At 34.5% G+C, this 15,276-nt stretch overlaps 1 protein-coding gene across 2 annotated transcripts in view; it reads left to right on the top strand.

The window, feature by feature from the left end:
- Positions 1-15,276, top strand: part of LSM14A (LSM14A mRNA processing body assembly factor) — a 57,321-nt gene that overhangs the window by 28,035 nt on the left and 14,010 nt on the right. For both annotated transcript variants that reach the window (XM_037819388.1, XM_037819389.1), the window contains exons 4-8: positions 2,544-2,666; positions 6,373-6,549; positions 6,818-6,883; positions 8,827-9,009; positions 9,135-9,306. In XM_037819388.1, the coding sequence (XP_037675316.1) occupies positions 2,544-2,666; positions 6,373-6,549; positions 6,818-6,883; positions 8,827-9,009; positions 9,135-9,306 (721 nt within the window). The remainder of the gene's footprint in view (positions 1-2,543; positions 2,667-6,372; positions 6,550-6,817; positions 6,884-8,826; positions 9,010-9,134; positions 9,307-15,276) is intronic.

The following is a 15,276-nucleotide window of genomic DNA, read 5'->3' as shown; positions in this document are numbered from 1 at the left end:
ACACAGACTCTTTTAGAGAATAGAGGAAGAAAGAGCACTTCATAACTCATTTTATGAAGCCAGATAATTGGGCTACCAAAATCTGATAAGGTAATTACAAGAAAAATTACAGATCAATATCTCCTGTGAAAATAGATATAAAATTCCTTGGCAGAATATTTGCAATGAAGCCAGCAAGTCATAAAAAGGTTGACAAAGTGGGGGTTATCTAAGGAATACAAGGTTGTTTTAACATTTGAAAATAAATTAGCAATTTATCATATTAACAAAGTGAAGGAGAAAAACTGTGTTCATCTCCATGGATCAAAACAGACATTCGATAAAATTCATTACCGATTTATCAGCACCTAAAGAATAGAGGGAAACTTCCTAGATCTCTGATCGATGGTATAAACAAAAAATTTAAAGCTAGCATACGTAATGGTGAAATAATAAACACTTTACCCTCGAGATCAGGAATAAAGCAAAATCAGCCATGTCTCACACCATTTCTTTTGAGCATTGTTCTGTAGGTCTTAGCCAGTTCACTTAAGGCAAGAAAAATAAGTAGAAGGCTCACAGATTAGAAAGGAAGAATTTTAAATGGTCTTTATTTGAAGGTGACATAATTGTCTGTGTAGGAAATACAAAGGAATGCTCAAACCACTCGAATGAGGAATTTAGCATGGTAAAGGATACATAGTAAATATCCAAAATCAACTGTATTTTTGTAGTCTAGGACAGGGGTTAGCAAACTATGGTTGTGGGCCAAATCCAGCCATCTGTCTGTTTTTGTAAATAAAGAGTTTTTGGAACAAAACCACACCCATTCCTTTACATGCTGCCTATGGTTGCTTGCATACTACCAAGGCAGAATTGAATAGTTACAACAGAGATAATATGACCTGCAGTGCCTAAAGTCTTTTTTGTCTGGCCAGTTACAGAAAACGTGTATTTACCAACACTAGATCTAGAACACATAAATTGGGAAATGAAATGTAAAACACTGTTACTTACAATACTGTCAATAAATATTACATACCCAGGAACTGATTTAACAAAAGATTTTAAAACCTTTACGGCAGTGGTTTTCAGTGGTGGAGGACAATCTTATCTTTCCTGAGAACGTTTGCAATGCCTGAAGACATTTTTGGTTGTCACAGTTGATAGTGCTACTGGCATCTCCAGAGTTGTTACTTAACCTCCTACAATGCATAGGACAGTCCCTACAACAAGGAGTTATCCATCCAAAAATATCATTAGTGCGAACGTTAAGAAAACTCTGGCCTATGATGAAAAGCACAAAATGTTGCTAAGAGATATTAAAGATCTAAATATATAAAGAAGTAATCCATGCTTATTGGTGGGAATATTCAATTTTTTAAAAATTTCAATATTTTAGAATTAAATTTTTAAGAATTATTTTTGATTTATTAATTTTGAAATTATTAAGTAAAATTTAAGAAGGGTTTCTTGAGGATATGGACAACCAGAATTCATTAAATTAGGAATAGTTAAAATTTTAAAAATGGTGTCTCAAAGACCCCATGAAATGAGTAGTGGTTGAAGGAACCAGAGATGCCTAGCTTGGAAATGAGAAGGGTATGAGGGACGTGATCATAATTTTCAGATATTTTAAGAGCACCTGGGTAACTTTCTGCTGTAGGCTAGACTGGTAAAAATAAGGGAATTGCTGGAAGAAGAGGTGGACAGATAAGAAGGGCCTTATTAACTGAGGTAAGTCTTTTGAACTTGAGAACAGTGGAAAGTCTTTGAAGAGTCTTAAACACTGTATTAATGTGGTTATATTTGTAATTTATGTAAGAGAGTTCTGGCTATTATCTTTAGATTGCATTTAGATATTGAGGAATAGGGACTATTGGAATAGTTCTTGCTAGCAAAAATCTACATAAATTAAACATTAAGTAACTAGGAAGACAGTATAGCATATGAAAAGTAGATGATTCATAAATTCTATGGAAACTTAGAGGGGAGGATTAACATAACCCTATTCAGCAGATTACCAGAACATTTTGCTATTGATTTAAGCAGAATGCTGCCCCACAGTAGTGTCCTGAGTGGGGAAGCATTAAAGCTCGAGTCCATTGTTCGGTGCCTTGGAAATGCTAAACAAGTTTCCAGTAGACATATCTGCTAATTTGGTTATTTGTGCAGATGCTTGGTATTAAAATAATTGAACCTTAGTTTTGCTATAGAATGTATCATTTCTGCTACTTTCTTTCTCTGACATAGGTTCTTGCTGTCACATCTGCATAACTGCCTAAGACAATGCTGCATGTATTATAAAAATTAATATTTTGCATCAAAGGATACTGGACTGTATATTGGCTCTTTTCCCCCCTCTATTGCCAAAGATTTCCCAAACTGTTGTTTGATATATTTTAATTATATGACATAATTTTCAGCATTATTAATTTGTACAACTGTTACAGGAGGGTGGCAAAACACTCATTATCTTTAAAATGCTATATTACTTTATATAATTGAAATGTTTAAAGTTTATTTTTTTAATTTTTTGTAATTAAAAAAAAAATCTCTTAAAGCTGGAAGCTCCTTGACATCCTTCGGAACAGAAACATCAAACAGCAGTACCTTATCCCAAAGTAGTGCCGTTGGTTCTGCCTTTACACAGGATACAAGATCTTTAAAAACACAGTTAGCTCAAGGTAAACTTTTTTCCTTCAAATATTTCCTTTCTAAACTTTTGTAGCTTGTATATCATATGTATAATTTTTTGGTTGGTTCTTTTTAAATATTTCTTCCAACTGCACTATTGCAATAAATGTATTGTTGAATGACTTCTATTTAGACTTTTTACAATTTTTAGATGATGAAACTGAAATGGTGAGCATTTTCTAAATTTGACTTTGTTTTTGTTTTTCTTGCAGAGTAATTATATAACTTGTATGCTTACTTGACTATATCAAATCAGTCCCACTGAAGATAAACTATTGTTGATCAATTAAAAATGTCAGCTGGAAAAACAAACTATTCATTTTTCTGTTGCATCTTCCCTAGTATCCTTATAGCACCTAGAATAGTGGTTTAGTGTGGATCACCCACAAGAGGATCAACTGGGGTTCTTAAAAATGCAATTGCTTTTCAAGACCTTACCTAATCAGAATCCCTGGAGCCTGGGGCTTTGCATTTTAATAAACTTAAGAGGTCCTGTTTCAGTTCTTAAAATTCTATTTCTCACCAGCTTATTGCTTTGTGTTCTTTAGCCAGTCTCATAACCTTTCAGTGGTTGCAAGATTCCATATCTATTTTTAAACACTAAAGTGAATGATTTTGGCTCATTGCTTTAAGTGGGTATTACGGATTTAATTTTAAATAAAACAATGTAAAGTTGTTCAGAAGGATGCTACAATCACAAGACACTTTTTAAAAGCTATTGAGGATAAAGACCAAGCCAGTGATAAACATAATCTTATGTATCTCGCTTGTAGATATTTGCAGTTACTGTCATTCATATTTTTTTCAATGTCCTGAAGTTTTGTAGGTGAATTGGAAATACACTAAGAAAGAAAATAAAAATGTCCATAATCTTGCTACCAGAAAAAACAAATATTTCCATTTTGGTGTATATTGTTCCAGACTTTTTTCTAGGTTAATATAAATGTATAATAATGTGTATGTGTGTTGGTTTGTTACACTTTTTTTTTTTAAGAATTATTCTTTTACTTCAAGAAAATACGTAATCTTTCCAAGAATCAGTTTTCTGAACTATAAAATGGGACTTATACCAGAAACTAACAGATTTATTGTGAGGATTAAATTTTTTTAAATACTTGCAGTGCCTTTATCGTAGTGCCCAGCACACAGAAGGTGCTCAGTAAATGGTAACTGTCTTAATCAATAACCAATATCAACCTTAATATTGAAACACCAGAAGAATTCTTTTTAAAATCACAAATGAGGATGCCTGCTATCACTATCACTCAACATTGTTCTGGAATTTTTAGCCAAATCAGGAACTCCTGGAAAAAAAGAGACATAAATATTGGCATTAGTATTATTTATCAATGCCATGATTTTCTACTTGGATTTTAGAATTAGCTGAAAACCTAGAAAAGCTAATAAAGGAATTAAATTAGATAGAGGTCAAGTGTAAAGTAAATATGGAAAAATCAATAGTTGACCTATAACCTAACCCATTGATTTTATAATGGGGATAAAAGAGGATGCTCACAATAATGAGAGATAGAAATTATGTATAAAGTGTATAATAAGAAATACGAAAAATACAATTGAAATTAAAAGAAATATGACCAACTTCTTTGAAAAATGGAAAATGCAATAGAGGGATATAAAAGAAGTTGTATATCATGGGAGAAACATTTGTTCTGGATATAAAGATTCTGTATTTGGAAGACTTCTCATGTTCATTCAATTTACTGTACTTTCAGTCAATCCAAATGGAATAGTGGGAAAACTTTAAACAGATACAGAAGTTATCTTAAATATAAACATGTAAATATAGCCAGATATATTTGAAAAATGAAAGTAATCGGGTAGGGCTTATGTACTAGATATTAATCAGTGAAGAAAGGCTGACTGTTCCACTAAATTATGTTGGGACAGGCAGCTGACTGATAAGGGAAAATAAGTTGATTTTTCCCTCATACTAAGCACTAGAATAAAATTTAAATATATTAAAGTGTTAAATTTTTTTAAAGTACATATTAGAAGAAAGTTAGAAACGTATTTATTTAAAGCTATGGCGGAAATGGTCTGGGAGTCTTCATTTTAAATTTCACAAAGTAAAATTTCTGAATTTCACAAAAATTAAACCACCTGTAATTTTCTTTTAACTATTATAAGGATGGGAAGATAGCTCAAGGAGGTGTGTTTCTGTTATATTGAAATAACTTCTGGGTTTATTCCTAATATGCCTGGCATCACAAATATCTCCCTATTTATACCAAGATTAGTATAGTAGACTTTAATAGTAAATAAAATTTTAAGTACACAGCAGATGAGTTCTTACTTGCAGTGATTGACCCATCACTTGTGTTTTATAGTACTTGTGAGTCACAGGATATTTTCTTGAGGAAAAACCTAGATGAAGTAAGATCATTTACTATAGTATTGTAAAATTAACTATACCGATCTGCTTAAAAAAATAGTTTTAACACTTGTTTCATAAGTATAAGTGGTTCCAGAATGTTTTCTCATAGATCAAAACTTATATAAAAAACTTACATAAACCATCATAATTTCTTATTTATAATTAATGGAAAAATTGCAGTGTTTCTATTAATGGCAATGTAGGTACAGACATCAGGCTAGAAATAGTGATAATGCATTTGTAATTGCATACTTTATATAACTATAAACTTGGTCAGTATTACTAATTAACTAAGTGTCTCTGAAGTATTTGGGTACATGATAACCAGTCTGTACAGCACTCTCCAGTTCACCAGTTGTTTGGACCCTGTGCAGAAAATGCAACGGCTGGTAGTAATGTGTGCAGCATATTTTCAATTATTTTCACATTAAAATGAGCATAATTTTTGAGCAGAACATTGTATTTTGGTGCAATATCATGGAATATGAGAGCCTTCAGCATAGATATATAGCAAATATTGTAGGGGCTAAAAGCATGATGGGAGCACCTGATGTCACATTCTTTTGTGGCATACTCTAGACGTCTCTGAGCTCATAAAAGAAAAAATGAGGTTTTGTGAGGTACACAACCCATGTTAAGCAAAACTTGCCAAGAAAACTTTCATATGTCAAGGTATGATTATGGCTATTGTGTAATATCTGAGGGATTTAGTTGGTTTTGGTCTTTTAGTTTTTCTGTTTGATTACTCAAGTCCGTAAGGTATTGGAGACACCTGTCTAACTTTCCAGTCTTTTACCTCCTTATAATAGAAATTTAATGTAGGTAATGCCTATAGAAATAAAGATATCACTTTAGTCACATCTTCAGATGGTACTAAAAAAGTAAAGCCTTTGAAAAAATTGACTAACGTGAACATAATCTTGTGGTTATTGGAGAAAGCCTGCATTTTGCCTGTCTACATCAGGATCTCTGATAATATTCTTAGGCAAGCTTGAGTCAGGAAATAATGTTTCATATTTTTTAGGTTAGTATATGTATGCAGCAGTTTTTGAAGAACTTAAACCTTATTCCACTGGATATACAGATAGTTTTTTTCCTTTTAATATTTCTTAACTAACTTGGTGACCAGCCCACCAGGGATAGCCAGTTTTAAACTGGTCTATTAAGCAGATGAATTCCAGTTTGGACTAAGAATTTGGATCATTAGAAATAAAATTGTAGACATATTTTTCTTTTAGGACCTAGAATATTTTGAAATCCCCAAAGATAGGGTAGTGTCTTATCTTTTGGTTATGTTTTAGGTCGTTCAAGCCCTCAGTTAGACCCTTTGAGAAAAAGCCCAACCATGGAACAAGCAGTACAGACCGCCTCGGCCCACTTACCTGCTCCAGCACCTGTTGGGAGAAGGAGCCCTGTATCAACCAGGCCTGTGCCATCTACCAGCCAAAAAGCAATAGAGAATCAGGAGCACAGGCGAGGTAGAATTTTGGCTATTTACTATTCTTTAATTGACTGATCAACATTTTCCATTTACCTTATTGTCACTGAAAGGATTTACTTTATGTGAATGATCCTAGAAAGTTTAAACTGAACTGATAGAATCTTCAGTCTTTCAAGTTTGATTCATAGTGTTGGTGGTGAGGTATAGATTTTTGTGGGTATTGCACAGGTTTTGTTTTAGGGGACTTTACAGCAGTTTTGATTACGTATCCTAAGTTGATTTGTCACTTTGCATGTCTTTTATAGCTGAAGCACACAAAGTTTCAAGACCAGAAAATGAGCAACTCAGAAATGATAGCAAGAGACAAGTAGGTAAGTTAGTGGGATCTGAACACCATATGTGCTTCTTAATGGGGAGAACATTTAAAATGTATAGTACCTAGCTACTGTTAAAAAAATGAAAGACAGTGATTGGCATCTGTAAAGAAGTTGCACAAGGGAGTTCCTTTGTGGTGACAAAACAATTATTTGTCTGGATTATGGTGATGGTTATGGGAATCTATACATGTGATAACATGTAATAGAACTAAACACAGAGACATACCCAAAAAATGATTGTATGTAAAAATTGGTGAAATCTGAGTAAAGGTCTGTAGTTAATTACATTGTCCCAATGTCAGTTTCCTGGCTCTGATAATGTACAATAGTTATATAAGATGTTACTGGAGGGGAAGCTGGATGATGTGTAGATAGGTTCACTCTGTACTGTTTTTTTCAACTTCTGGTGACTATAATTATTTCACACTAAATATTTCTTAAAAATCATCATTCCATTTCTGGAATAAACCCTACTTGATGGTAGGCAATTGTCTTTTTAATATATTCTTGAATTTTATCTGCTAATAGGTTTTGTGCATTTATATTTACATTCCTCCATGGCTTCCTCTTTTGACTGTCTTTTCTATTTTTTTATTATTTTTATATACATTTCATGTTAGCTTTATAATAATTTATGTCTTTCATTGTTTTCTATGCTCTTAGGAATGGAATTGTGTGTACCTTAAAAGTTTTAAATGTTTTCTCACTAAAGTTATTTGTACCTAAAACAGCTTTAATTTTATTTCATGATTATTTATTTAATATATTGGTGTTATACTTCTTTTTTATCTTTGATTTACCCATAAATTATAATAGAAACTTCCAAATTAAAAAAAAAAAAGAAACAATGCATAATCACCTTAACAGAGGCTGTCATTAAGAAGTAATCTTTCATTTAATTTTGGGGAGCTAGATGTGATTTTCCAATGAGTTTGTATATATTTTTATATGTGCTGTATGCCGTAAAAAAAAATCTGGATATGTTGCTATGATTGATTTTTGTGATTTGTTTCCTCAAACTTAGGCAGTTTGCCAAACCTCAGCAAACACAAACCTGTAGTTACTCCTGATCTGTCAGTGTGTACTAAACATTTCACATAATTATGGTCACCAAATTCATACTGTTTTGTGTGCCACATTTTTCAGTTTACTCACATCAGATCCTATTCCTTTCTCCTCCTTTGGTTTTTTATTTCTTAACCATTCCTCTTGTGTTAGATATTTGGGTTCTCAAGTTTTCATGATAAGTTATGCTACTTTGGTATTGCTTTATCATAACTCCTACAATTGACTTAAATCCTATTGTGTTACATTGTAGAGGGAGAAAAGATAAGTACAGGAAGACTTGAATAATATGGAGCCATTTAAAATGGGGGACACAGTAAAGGCAAAGTAGAAAGGATTTGGAATCAGTTGAGACCTGATGCTTCTCATCTATTGATTTATCTGTGATGTGGAAGTAGCACCTCCTGCATTGAAATTTGAGCCTTGCCAATTTGTGCTAATTATTCATTTATTTTTGTTTCTGTAAAAATTTGTTCCTGTGATCCTTTCCATAAAAGGCTTTCTAGATTTTGAGAACCTACTCTGTGCCAGGAACTTTATAGATATTAGGAATATTGCACTAATGAGAACAAACCCCAGCCCTCAAGGAGCAAACATTAATTTAGTGCAGAAGTTTCCAAACTTGTTTATGCACTCTATTAGTAACACATTTATGAAAGTGGACCCCTTATATATAAATATTTTTAAACTTTAAAGTGTTCTGTCTCAGTCTGTCTTATTTTATATAAAAAATATAAATATGATAATGTGTATAGAGATTTTTCAGCATTTCTGTTTTTGATCTTTTAATATAAAGACCACAATAGCAACTTCTGTCCTAAACCAGCTATTGTGTATTGAATGTCCTTTGTATATGTTCTTTATTTTCATAGTTCCAGGTGCTCCTTCAGCTCCAAGGAGGGGACGTGGGGGTCATCGAGGTGGCAGAGGAAGATTTGGTATTCGGCGAGATGGTCCAATGAAATTTGAGAAAGACTTTGACTTTGAAAGTGCGAATGCACAGTTTAATAAGGAGGAAATCGATAGAGAATTTCATAATAAACTTAAATTAAAAGGTAAGTTTTAGGTTTTCTCAGAAAATAATCTTTGACCTCTGAATTGTGGATATTTTTCAAATTGGGTGTTTAATTTTATTTAGTATAGTTCTTGACTTTCATGGTGTGTGATTGTTTTTCATTAGAAGATAAACTTGAGAAACAGGAGAAGCCTGTAAATGGTGAAGATAAAGGAGACTCCGGAGTTGATACCCAAAACAGTGAAGGAAATGCTGATGAAGAAGATCCACTTGGACCTAATTGCTATTATGACAAAACTAAATCCTTCTTTGATAATATTTCTTGTGATGATAATAGGTACAGTCTTTTTTGCTACTGCTTTGATCTTTTGGTGTTGGAAGTATAAATGATTTCTTATAAATACAGGTTTAATGAATACTTAAAAATACCTAATGACCACAATTAATTTTTTAATCTTTTTTTTACTAAAAGAATATCTACTAAAATGTAAATTATATTATTCCCTGAAAAGAACTATGTACTTTTTTTTTTTTTTTTTTAAGAAAAGTTATAGGTTTACAGAAAAATCTTGCAGAAAAGTACAGAGTTCCCATATATCCCCCTTACACACACAGTTTCCTTACTATTAGCACTGTGCGTTGGTTTGGGCCTACTGTCACGATTGATGAAACATTGTTATAATTATACTATTGACTATAATTCATAGTTTATGTTATGTTTCACTGTATTTTACAGTTCTATGGTTTTTAAAAATTTCCCATTTTAACCACTTTCAAATATACAATTCAGTGGTGTTGATTATATTCACAATGTATTGCAACCAGAGGCACTGTTCATTACCAAAATTTACCCTTCAACCCAAACACAAAATAGCATGAACTCCTTATTCTCTACCCCTACCACACCCTCAGTAACATTTCTGACTCAGATGATATAGCAATATTTTATTTTTTGTTTTACTCAACATGATGTCGTGAAGTTGATTCATCCATCTTGTTGCATGTATCAGAACTTCATTCCTTTTTATGGCTGAATAAAATTCCATTATATATGTGTATATACACATACATACATATATATATATATACACACACACATACATACATGTACCATATTTTGTTGATGCATTCCTCTGTTGATGAAGACTTGAGTTGCATCCATCTTCTGGCTATTGTGAATAATGCCACTGTTAACATCAGTGTGAAACTATTTGTTCAATCTCTGCTTTCAATTTTTGGGGGTCTATATGTAGAAGTGGGATTGCCAGGTTGTTTGTTAATTCTACTTTCAAATTTTTGAGGAATTGCCAGGCTGTTTTCAAAACTAGCTGCATTGTTTTATGTTCCCACCAACAATGATTGAATGTTCTGTTTCTCTACATCCTCTCCAACACTTGTTATTTTCCATTTTTGAATAGTAGCCGTTGGAGTAGGTATGATGGTATCTTGTGGTTTTGATTTACATTTCCCTGGTGGCTAATGGTGTTGAGCATCTTTTCATGTGCTTCCCTGGTTTCCCTGGTTCTGAAAGCCCCCTCTTCCCTAGGAAACAGTTTCCCCATGGTCCTAGGCACTGCACTTGTATTTCTACAGCCGCCAGTTCCTTGCCCAGGCTGCATGTTCTGTTGACTCTCCCACAGCATTCTATAGGAGAGTTCCCTGAGCTGCCTCTATACACAGGGCAATTTCTGGGACAGTGGGTCCCTCAAATCCACCACCAGACAGGTTGACTCAGAGATATATGCTCCTAGTAAGTGCACAGGGGTTACTCTGCTCCCTCTGGAACTGGGACCAGGCATCCACACTGGGATGGGGGAGTGACCAGCAGAGTATCCAGGAGATGCTACTGCTTTTCAAAATTGTTATTGTTATTAAAATTATTATTATTAGAGAAGTTGTGGGTTTACAAAACAACCATGTGTAAAATATAGGATTCCCATATTGTCCCCCACAACCAACACCCTGCATTGATGTGGAACATTTGTTAAAATTGATGATAGCACATTTTTATAATTGTACCATTAATTAAAGTCCATGGTTTAACTTAGGGATCAATGTATAGTTCCATGGGTTTTGTATTTTGTTTTTTTTTTAAGTTCCATGGGTTTTTAAAAATTTTTTGTTCAGTTACCAAAGGTACAATCTAACATTTTCCCCTTTTACTCATATTCAGATATATATTTCAGTGCTGTTCATTACATTCACAATGTTGTGCTACCATCACCACCATTCATTACCAAAACATTTCCATCATTCCAAATAGGAACCCTGTACATTTTTAGCCTTAATTTCCCATTCCCTATCTACACCCTGTCCCCTGGTAAGCTATATTCTAGATTCTGACTATGAGTTTGCTTATTCTAATTGTTCCAAATAAGTGTCTTATTTTTGTTGTCTGGCTTATTTCACTCAACATGATGTCTTCGAGGTTCCATCCATGTTGTTGTATGTATCAGGATTTCATTACTTTTTACGGCTGGGTAATATTCCACACTGTTTATCCATTCATTGGTTCATGGACGCTTGGGTTGCTTCCATCTTTTGGCAGTTGTGAATAATGCCACTATGAAAATCCATGTGCAAATATCTGTTTTCAAAGTTCCTGCTTTCAATTCTTTGGGGTATATACCTTAGTTGGGGTTGCCAGGTCATATAGTAGTTCTGTACTTAGCTTTCTGAGGAACCAGCAAACTGTCTTCCACAGTGGTTGCACCATTTTATATTGCCACCAGCAATGAATGCATATTCCTATTTCTCCACATCCTTTCCAACACTTTTTATTTTCTGTAATTTTGATACGGCTATTCTAATGGGTGTGAAATGATATCTCATTGTGGTTTTGATTTGCATTTTCCCAATAGCTAATGGGGTTGAGCATCTTTGCATGTGCTTTCCAGCCATTTGTATATCTTCTATGGAGAAATGTCTGTTCAAACCTTTTGCCCATTTTCTAATTGGGTTAGTTGTGTTTTTGTTGTTAAGTTGAAGGATTTCTTTATATATTCTGAATATTAATCCTTTATCAGACATGTGGTTTCCAAATATTTTCTCCCATTTTGTAGGTGATTGTTTTACTTTCATAATAAAGTCCTTTTAGGAACAAGAGTTTTTAATTTTGATACGGTTCCGTTTGTTTATTTTTTCTTTTGTTGTTTTGGTTTACATATAAAGTCTAAAAAACCATTGCCTAACACAGGGTCTTGAATGTGTTTCCCTGTGTTTTATTCAAGGACTTTGATAGCTCTTACTTTTGTATTTAGGTCTTTGATCCATTTTGAGTTGATTTTTTTCTAAGGGTTCCTCCTCTTTTTTTTGCAAATAGGGATCCAGTTTTCCATTTGTTGAAGAGATTATTCATTCCCAATTGCCTCTTGTCAAAAATCAGGTGGCCATCAATGTGAGGGTTGTTCTGAGTTCTCAGTTCTATTCTTTTGGTCTATGTATCTGACCTTGTGCCAGTATCATGCTGTTGTGGTTTTTTTTGTTTTTTTTTATCTTCATTTTATTGAGATATATTCACATACCACGCAGTCATACAAAACAAATCGTACTTTCGATTATTTACAGTACCATTACATAGTTGTACATTCATCACCTAAATCAATCCCTGACACCTTCATTAGCACACACACAAAAATAACAAGAATAATAATTAGAGTGAAAAAGAGCAATTGAAGTAAAAAAGAACACTGGGTACCTTTGTCTGTTTGTTTCCTTCCCCTATTTTTCTACTCATCCATCCATAAACTAGACAAAGTGGAGTGTGGTCCTTATGGCTTTCCCAATCCCATTGTCACCCCTCATAAGCTACATTTTTATACAACTGTCTTCGAGATTCATGGGTTCTGGGTTGTAGTTTGATAGTTTCAGGTATCCATCACCAGCTACCCCAATTCTTTAGAACCTAAAAAGGGTTGTCTAAAGTGTGCGTAAGAGTGCCCACCAGAGTGACCTCTCGGCTCCTTTTGCAATCTCTCTGCCACTAAAGCTTATTTCATTTCCTTTCACATCCCCCTTTTGGTCAAGAAGATGTTCTCCGTCCCACGATGCTGGGTCTACATTCCTCCCCAGGAGTCATATTCCACGTTGCCAGGGAGATTCACTGCCCTGGGTGTCTGATCCCATGTAGGGGGGAGGGCAGTGATTTCACCTTTCAAGTTGGCTTAGCCAGAGAGAGAGGGCCACATCTGAGCAACAAAGAGGCATTCGGGAGGAGGCTCTTAGCCACAACCATAGGGAGGCCTAGCCTCTCCTTTGCAGCAACCGTCTTCCCAAGGGTAAAACTTATGGTAGAGGGCTCAACCCATCAAACCACCAGTCCCCTATGTCTGTGGTCATGTTAGCAACCATGGAGGTGGGGTAGGCCAATACCCCTGCATTCTCCACAGGCTCCTCAAGGGGGCATATATCTTTTTTTTTTCCTTGTTTTTCTTTTTTTTTTTTTTTTAACTTTCCCTTCTTTTTTAAATCAACTGTATGAAAAAAAAGTTAAAAAGAAAACAAACATACAATAAAAGAACATTTCAAAGAGACCATAACAAGGGAGTAAGAAAAAGACAACTAACCTAAGATAACTGCTTAACTTCCAACATGTTCCTACTTTACCCCAAGAAAGTTACATAATATAGCAACATTTCTGTGAACTTGTTCCTACTATATCCATCAGAAATTAACAGACCATAGTCATTCCTGGGCATCCCCAGAACGTTAAATAGCTTATCTGTTCTTCTTGGATTATTGTTCCCCCTTCCTTAATTGCTCTCTACTGCTAGTTCCCCTACATTCTACATTATAAACCATTTGTTTTACATTTTTCAAAGTTCACATTAGTGGTAGCATATAATATTTCTCTTTTTGTGCCTGGCTTATTTCGCTCAGCATTATGTCTTCAAGGTTCATCCATGTTGTCATATGTTTCACCAGATCGTTCCTTCTTACTGCCGCGTAGTATTCCATCGTGTGTATATACCACATTTTATTTATCCACTCATCTGTTGAAGGACATTTGGGTTGTTTCCATCTCTTGGCAATTGTGAATAATGCTGCTATGAACATTGGCGTGCAGATATCTGTTCGTGTCACTGCTTTCCGATCTTCCGGGTATATACCGAGAAGTGCAATTCCTGGATCGAATGGTAACTCTGTATCTAGTTTTCTAAGGAACTGCCAGACTGACTTCCAGAGTGGCTGAACCATTATACAGTCCCACCAACAATGAATAAGAGTTCCAATTTCTCCACATCCCCTCCAGCATTTGTAGTTTCCTGTTTGTTTAATGGCAGCCATTCTAACCGGTTTTAGATGGTATCTCATTGTGGTCTTAATTTGCATCTCTCTAATAGCTAGTGAAGCTGAACATTTTTTCATGTGTTTCTTGGCCATTTGTATTTCCTCTTCAGAGAACTGTCTTTTCATATCTTTTGCCCATTTTATAATTGGGCTGTCTGTACTATTGTCATTGAGTTGTAGGATTTCTTTATATATGCAAGATATCAGTCTTTTGTCACATACATGGTTTCCAAAAATGGTTTCCATTGAGTTGGCTGCCTCTTTACCTTTTTGAGAAATTCCTTTGAGGTGCAGAAACTTCTAAGCTTGAGGAGTTCCCATTTATCTATTTTCTCTTTTGTTGCTTGTGCTTTGGGTGTAAAGTCTAGGAAGTGGCCGCCTAATACAAGGTCTTGAAGATGTTTTCCTACATTATCTTCTAGGAGTTTTATGGTACTTTCTTTTATATTGAGATCTTTGGTCCATTTTGAGTTAATTTTTGTGTAGGGGGTGAGGCAGGGGTCCTCTTTCATTCTTTTGGATATGGATATCCAACTCTCCCAGCGCCATTTGTTGAAAAGACCATTATGACTCAGTTCAGTGACTTTGGGGGCCTTATCAAAGATCAGTCGGCCATAGATCTGAAGGTCTATCTCTGAATTCTCAATTCGATTCCATCGATCTATATGTCTATCTTTGTGCCAGTACCATGCTGTTTTGGCAACTGTGGCTTTATAATAAGCTTCAAAGTCAGGGAGTGTAAGTCCTCCCACTTCGTTTTTCTTTTTTAGAGTGTCTTTAGCAATTCGAGGCATCTTCCCTTTCCAAATAAATTTGATAACTAGCTTTTCCAAGTCTGCAAAGTAGGTTGTTGGAATTTTGATTGGGATTGCATTGAATCTGTAGATGAGTTTGGGTAGAATTGACATCTTAATGACATTTAGCCTTCCTATCCATGAACATGGAATATTTTTCCATCTTTTAAGGTCCCCTTCTATTTCTTTTAGTAGAGTTATGTAGTTTTCTTTGTATAGGTCTT

This window comes from Choloepus didactylus, chromosome 27, assembly GCF_015220235.1.
Source record: "Choloepus didactylus isolate mChoDid1 chromosome 27, mChoDid1.pri, whole genome shotgun sequence".
NCBI classification, from domain to species: domain Eukaryota; kingdom Metazoa; phylum Chordata; class Mammalia; order Pilosa; family Megalonychidae; genus Choloepus; species Choloepus didactylus.
Note: the sequence above shows the minus strand (reverse complement) of the source record. Positions and strands in the feature narration are given on the sequence as shown.